Genomic DNA, 7048 nt, shown 5'->3' with positions numbered 1-7048 from the left:
GGAGTCCTGTGCGGCAGCTCGCACTCTTTCTATGTTCGAGCGTACGCCGGATATTCCATAGCGTACTCATGCCAGAAAATTATCCTAGTTTAAATCGCCGGTTCTCGGTTCTCTGTCCAACTAGTCGTATCGACAAGACCAATAATAAGCCACGTACGCAACGTAAACTGGTGACTGTCGACTCTGGACTGGTTGCTCTTCTGTGCACCGTAGTCCGATTGTGTGACTTTCTAGGGGTCCTCTACCTTCCCCGCTCTGCCCTCTGAGTACTATCGCTTGGCACCAATTGATCACATATGCGAGCGTACTCTCGTCGATGGATCATGTATAATAAACGTTCCTCGCTATGGAGGCTTCCTGAAGAAGTTCAATGCTCTTGTAAGGTGAATATTGACTTCCACTCTTCAAAATATCGAGACGGGGCTTCCCGCGGAACGCATATCAAGTGCTTGTGAAATATGGAGCGTCGAGCTCCGGACAGCGGTTCGAATGTCGGGTAGACTACAGATATTTTATACACATGGTGATGGATCCGGGTCTTGCAGGAATATGAGGAATGATATATGGCGTTGTGCGTATCGGTACAAGTTTGATTTGCGCGCCCATGCGACGAAACAATACATACGATAGAGAAAACATTGCGCTTGGATTCGATCATACGACCTCGTCGACTTTCGACCTGTGGATGCAAAAACCCTAACGCGGCAACATCGATGAGTCAGACCAAACGGGTAGAACAAGCAGACGCGGAGCAACTTACGGGTGTAACCCACTCTTTACAGCTGCAGCACACCCCTGCCCAATCATAGTTCCCCAGCTTCGCTCCGCACTTCTTGTTCGGACAAACAATCTTCCCCGCCAACTGGCCTTGCTCCAGGAACGGCTCCATCCACTTCATCTACCCACACCAAACCGCATCAGCGATTCATCCCACCCACCTCACCTAACCACAGACTCACCGGCTCCAAGAAATACCCCGAACATTTCGGGTTGATCAAAATCGGCGCAGGGACGGGCGCAGCAGGCTTGCTCGACCCTTGTCCCGAGACCGGCGTCATACCCATCCCCGAACGCAGCGCTGCGAGCTTAGGGTTCGCAAACAGCTGCGCGGCGAGGTCCGAGCCATGCGACAGCGGCGGGGGGCGCTGCCCGGTCCCCTCACCACTCGCCGCCGGTTCCTTCGCATCCGTCGAGGCGGGCGGGAGCGGCTTATTCTCCTCGATGAACGGCAGCGCGGGTCGCCCCGCCGACGAGCTCCCGCGCCTCGATAACGGTATAGGCGGTGCCGGCGCGTCGTCCTTCTCGGTGCTGCTCATGCTCAGCGACGTCATGCTCAGCGAGTCGCTTAGGCTCCTCGTCATCCCCTCCGCGCCCGCGCTCCCCCTCCTCGAGCCACCCCCCGACCCCAAGCGCGAGCGCGGCGGCGTGGGCGGCGCGCCCGGGACACTCTCCGAGCCCTTCTCTGCTCCGGCCGTGCTGCCCTCCGACTTGGCGACACTCAGGGCATCAGAGACGCCCGCGCCTGCGGAGACGAGCTGCGCGAGGCGCTTCGGGTGCACGGCTGCCATCGAGCCGGAGCGCGAGCGCGGGAGGACGGTCATCGCGTCCGCGGGCTGGGTCTGCGTGCCGCTCGAGTCGCCGTCGTCTTCCTCGTCGTCGTCGGAGGCGAACACGTCGTTGGTCGATTCGGAGGAGGGGGCGGTGGCGGCGGTCATGCCGAACCCTGCGCGAAATGCGCGGCTCACGTCGTTCGCGAGGCCCGACGGGCGCCTTGGGACAGCCAACCCCGACGGCCTGCGCTCGCTCGCGGTGTTGCTCCCCCTGCGCGGGAGGTTACTTTGCTGCGGGTCCATGCTCGGGCGGCGGGAGGTCGCGGGGGAGAGCCCCATCGACACGGCGGGCGTGGCGGGCCCGAGCTGGCCGTGGTCCATCATGTGCTCGCGCCGCGCGAGCTCAGTGCGGCAGAGCTTGCAGCGGATGCGGCGGTGTAGACCTCCTGGTGTGGGTGGGACGCTGTCGGAGGGGGTTGGGGGATACTTTGCGAACATGTCTGTTTCGATTTCGCCGTAGCCGTCTGTGGGGAGAGGTCAGCGGGGTCTAGAGGAGAGGAAGAAGAAAAGAAGGAGACAACACGTACTCATCATTTCTGCGACGGCGCGTTCAAGGTAGAACATGCGAACGTTTTTATCGTGCCGCGAGACTTTGAAGGAAGCTTTGTAGAATACATCGAGCTGACGGAGGAAGCCTTCGTTTGGCCTGTCATGTAGGGAGCTATGGTCAAGAGCTATGAAACGGATGGAATGTTGCACGTACATTGTTTGTGGTCGTACTTTTCTGATATGCTCGAGCGCGGAGGCGGGGTCCATGTTCCGCGCATACATCAAGTACGCCGCGGCGATCGTAGCGCTACGGCCTGCATGGATAAGTCAGTGCGTGATTTCGAGGATGAGAGCATGGTGCAACGCACTCATCCCAGCCTGGCAATGGATCAGCACGCCCCGACCCTTGTCGAGCTCCGCCTGGATGAAAGACACCGCGGGTACGAGGTGCGAGAGCACGTCTGCGTCCTCTTCGTCGTCGAGGTTGATTTGGTGGCGGATGAACGTCTGGTGGGGGGATCAGGAGGTCTTGTAATGGAATGGGATGAGATGAGATGAGATGACGGGACGTACAGGATGGATGGATACGCGCCCGCGCATAGCACTAACGACGCTACCGATGCCCTTCTCCCGCAGCTTCTCCGTGTCGAGCGCGCTGGCAAGATCGCCAACCCATAGTCCGGGGATGATTTCGTCCATCGAGAGTATACTGGGCTGATCGTCGGGATATAAGGGGTATACAGCCCTCTGAAAACTCGAAAGTCCTCGAAATTGAAGGGTAGTGGTACTCGGTGACGACGGAAGAGAAGGTGGTGGTAAGGTGGCAAGACAAGTAGGAGAGAGGAGGCTAAGAGAGACACTGAGGAGGAGAGTTTCCACGGTATGGATCGAGATTGAGCATTGAAGATAAAATGTGGCGTCTAGATCTCTCTCCCGGGCCACAGATTAGTTCCGTCCGAGCCCGGCCATCACGACCTTTGTATTCTACCGCCGGCAGCAGATGCTCTCTCCATTTGTTGTACATCACTCAAGCATTCGTTATTATTATGCGAGGGGCTGAGTATCGAATACCGAAATTACGCGCACCGGATCTCCAGCCAGCCAACGTTCTATCTGACCCAGATTCGGACGATTTGGTAGTCACTGGGCCTCGGCGTGCCACACCCGGTCATCTGCTCACTCAGCAGAGTCATAAATGACGGCCTATATACTGGCAGATGATGCATTGATGAATCGAGCAATTGAGTCCAAACGAATGAGAGCACTAGATTGGATCCGGGGGTAATAGTCTGAATTCTCATCTAATAGAAGACCACATGCATAAAATGCACTGTCTGAGCAAATTGGTGGCTACACACTGTATCCATACACTGCAGCTCTGGGCGTGCGTATCAGTGGTTCCCCATTGAGACGCTGCAGAGGCAGAATAAGTAAGACCTGCACCAGGACACTCTAGTGTTGTGCCCGGCCTGGCTTCAAGCCCGAGCCAGGCCAGGCCAGGCCCTATTTCAGCAGGCCCGAGCCAGGCCAAAGCCCTACTCAAGCCCGAGGACGGGGCCTGGCTTGGGTTGTCCGAAGCCCGAGCCAGGCCCTGCAGGCCCGGGGCTTTGTGGCGCTGGCTAAATGAGCTGAACCGGACTTCAAATCACAGGTAAGTCACACCATACCTGTTGTGTATTTAACCTCATGCATTCTAGCCCTATATGGGGCTGTTCTAATGGCTTACAGTACCCACACATATTCAAGAATTGCGGGTTTGAGGCACACCGGTAACCTATACACAGTTCAGTGAGCATGTTGTGCTCTTCAGATGTATGTAGGATCACTAACCTTGTACATAGTGGCCATTAGATGAAGTAGGGTGCATAACCCCATACTTGGTATGTCTCCAGTACCCGTTCCTTCTCCAAGCATGGAAGCCCTGGCCTGAGCCCGAGCCAGGCCCGAGCCAGGCCAAAGCCCGACGCTAGGGCCTGGCTTGACTTGGTGACAGGCCCGAGCCAGCTCAAGCCAGGCCAAAGCCCAGGGCTTCAAGCCAAGCCAGGCCCTGCACATCACTAGGACACTCTCACCCCCTTCTTGCACTGACAATGCCACTCCCCCAGCGCAGGGAGGAGCAGATACCCCTGGTGCATGCGGTTCAGCGTCCACACTACCAGCACCCATCTCATTCACGAAATATTACACAAAGTTAGTCAAGTAAGAGGGAGAAGGGACAGGGGACACCGAAGTAGGATTACATGCAGACATCGCCCTACCTTTCGCACCCCCAGACAACTTGTGAGTAGAGGGCCATTGCTATGCATGGCAGGACATGAGTCCTGAGTTGTGTCTGATAAGTGTTAGCATGGGTGTATAAATGTTCCAATTGATGTATACAGTACTCTTTCTTATGCACATATTGAAATCCCTTAGATCTGTACCTGCAATGTCCCCTTCATTCATACTTTCAAGTTGTCCTCCTGTGGCTCCGCCATCATTGTACCATAAAAGTCCCTGCCTCTGACAGATTAGAAGTTGGTCTGTATTGGTGGCTACAAAAAGACTACAAAATTGTATTTGTACCCAGCCCAAGGAACAGTAGCAGCTGCACTACTAGACACAAATAACATGGATCAACTTGAAAGTGTTCCTCTGCTGCCAATCAAAGATTGGCAGCTCTGTGACACAGGTCTTTTGTCCCCAGTGGAAGAGATAGTCAATAATACCTGCAGACTCCAGGTAACATCCTACCAGAACCAGAGTGCTCATCCACTGCCAATCTTCGATTGGCAGCTCCCTTGCAAGGACAGTCATCAGAAAGGGTACTCAAACAGTACTCCAAGCAGCTGAGAGCAGAAAAAAAGAAATATATATTACACATGTACTAGCTTCAATTTCTCAAGGGGGCATATAGATATCACTGAGTGGAAGAAATCAGGGTTCCAGAGGCTCCAATACAAGCGGACCTTAAAGCGAAAATTGAATTTTGTATTCAAGACTACAGCACAAAAGTCACATGCATTCTCAGCAACACTGACTCCCATGGGTACAACATTCGGCATGCACCCAATTTTGCAGGTAAGGACTCATCCTTCGTAAACTCAGGACTCGTAATCACAGCCAATCACAATTGATCAATTGTTATCCCTACTGCACAAGACACATAGCGTGCGAAAATTTACCACTGAAATACAAAATTCAAATGGTAACAAATAATCTAATCATTGAAATAACAAGCAACCATGATACTTGCTGAAACAAAACAGTACAACACACCAAAAAAAACAAAAACAAAACAACTACACATAAACATGCATCCAACACACAAAGCACTGAACAATAAGTCTAACATAGCGAAGCACAAAGGTCACACCTGACACCCAACAATGACATAGTGTGACCATTATTCTGAATACAGGCACTCAAGTTGCATCATAAGTAGACAGCAGCCAATCACAGCCATCGAATCCCAACCGGTGCGGCGATATGCCTCAGCCACTGACTACAAACCACCACAAAAGTCCATTCCCAGAGTAAGAACATGCCACAGACAACAACAAGCATGCAGTAAAAGATGGAGGTACAAAAAATGCTCAAAATATTCCAGTGGATGGACGACCCAAAACAACCTCTTTGTGGAAGAAACCACGGAAATACACTGAGAACCCAGGACGAAAATACAGTAATATTGAAAACAGAGACTACACATCCGATTTTGTAGTCTTTTTGTAGTTTCCAATACAAGCGGACTTTAAAGCGGACATGCCCCTCCTTTGGGAGGGGTACTGGCACCCTTGAATTGCGTCGCACTTTTTGTCGCACCAGCAAACTCCGGCGTGCTATGTTTGGCTCAAGTGGTGCCACTACTGAACAAGAACTTGGCTAGTGTTCCGGGAGAAAGTCCTTGGCCTGTAAGTTACCGGTAAGTTACATAGGTCCTCCTGGAGGTCATTTCTTACCCATGTAAGTTATGGTAAGTTACCTGCTTCAGCAATTGCCGTGCGTGTAGCGGAAATAGCAAATTTCGCATGATTTTCGTTGGTTTCACCTCAATGCACCATGAAGATGTCTTGAGCACATTGAATACTGGTTTGACACTGTGGTACTTGTCACAGGACTTCTTGCATCCCACCATACTCAGGCAAGGACGGTTTCTGTTCGGTGTTTACTTACACTTTTTTGCACCCCTCCTCCAATGCAGGTGGTAATTTACAGTAATTTACCAGTAAGTTACCGGTAAGTTACCAGGAGGTAACTTACTACCAACTTTCTCCCCAAACACTAGACTTGGCCATGGTCGGGAATCCAACTCAATGTTCACATTCAAGTCCCTCTCAACCACGTAATTAGTGGTTTGTGGATGCCACAATGTACCTTAAAATTTTTGAGTGTTGTATGCCATGGCCTGAGAAGGATTCAAGTGTATGTGCACTCCATCTAACATGGGTATTCAATTGTTCTAGTTTTCTGGGTCTCCATTCCATACATAAGTCTGTGATGGACAATTGACAAATATGTAGAATTAAGAAAATCCATGTCATTCCATGGTTTATGATCATGAGGCCCAACAGATTGTAAGACAAAACTATGATGTGAGACAGATGTCAGATGTCCAGGCAACAGACATGCACCATTAGGCATTCTTGGAGAGGGGTAAGTATCTCTTAGACTATTTAGGATGCAACAGCACAGGACATTCTACCTGGCCCTAGATGGAGCTTGACTGAAACAGAACCGGGGAGAACTTAGGTCCCCTATATCACTAACAATATCCCTTGCATCATCTTACGTGGTAGAAATACTCTCCTTACAAGGATTTATTGACCCCCTGTAGTAGCCACAACATCTGGAACTTAGTGCAAGTTCTCAAAATCAATTTCTTGAACAAAGGAGGGGTAAGTTGCCGGCGCCAGACGGTGCTTCACAAGTTCAACAGTGTAGTCAAGACTACAACCAAAAGGTCGCAC

General features: G+C 51.8%; 2 protein-coding genes across 2 annotated transcripts; both read right to left on the bottom strand.

Annotated features, from left to right (window-relative positions):
• Nucleotides 1-517: 517 nt before the first annotated feature.
• On the bottom strand, nucleotides 518-2923 carry GLOTRDRAFT_80177 (uncharacterized protein). The gene is made up of 8 exons (XM_007871040.1): nucleotides 2673-2923; nucleotides 2468-2606; nucleotides 2314-2413; nucleotides 2138-2256; nucleotides 1672-2074; nucleotides 960-1377; nucleotides 761-898; nucleotides 518-696 (listed from the first exon to the last, which is right to left on the bottom strand). The coding sequence occupies exons 1-8, from the start codon at nucleotides 2796-2798 to the stop codon at nucleotides 655-657; spliced, it is 1485 nt and encodes a 494-aa protein (XP_007869231.1). The 5' UTR covers nucleotides 2799-2923; the 3' UTR covers nucleotides 518-654.
• A 656-nt stretch (nucleotides 2924-3579) lies between these two features.
• GLOTRDRAFT_25075 (uncharacterized protein) lies at nucleotides 3580-4121 on the bottom strand (the record flags this gene model as incomplete). The annotated part of the gene is made up of 2 exons (XM_007870961.1): nucleotides 3580-3727; nucleotides 3937-4121. Coding segments are annotated over 2 exons (333 nt in total), but the record flags the coding sequence as incomplete, so codon positions are not given.
• Nucleotides 4122-7048: the final 2927 nt, after the last annotated feature.

Source organism: Gloeophyllum trabeum (genome assembly GCF_000344685.1).
Source record: "Gloeophyllum trabeum ATCC 11539 unplaced genomic scaffold GLOTRscaffold_00013, whole genome shotgun sequence".
NCBI classification, from domain to species: domain Eukaryota; kingdom Fungi; phylum Basidiomycota; class Agaricomycetes; order Gloeophyllales; family Gloeophyllaceae; genus Gloeophyllum; species Gloeophyllum trabeum.
This window is presented reverse-complemented; position numbering and strand designations above follow the sequence as displayed.

Bases quoted from the DNA above. Each gene is read 5' to 3' on its own strand.
- GLOTRDRAFT_80177 (XM_007871040.1), bottom strand. From the start codon at position 2,798: ATGGACGAAATCATCCCCGGACTATGGGTTGGCGATCTTGCCAGCGCG. The intron at 2,075-2,137 runs GTACGTGTTGTC...CTCTCCCCACAG, and splicing joins CGCCGTCGCAGAAATGATGA to ACGGCTACGGCGAAATCGAA. The intron at 697-760 runs GTAAGTTGCTCC...TTGCCGCGTTAG, and splicing joins GTAAAGAGTGGGTTACACCC to GGTTTTTGCATCCACAGGTC.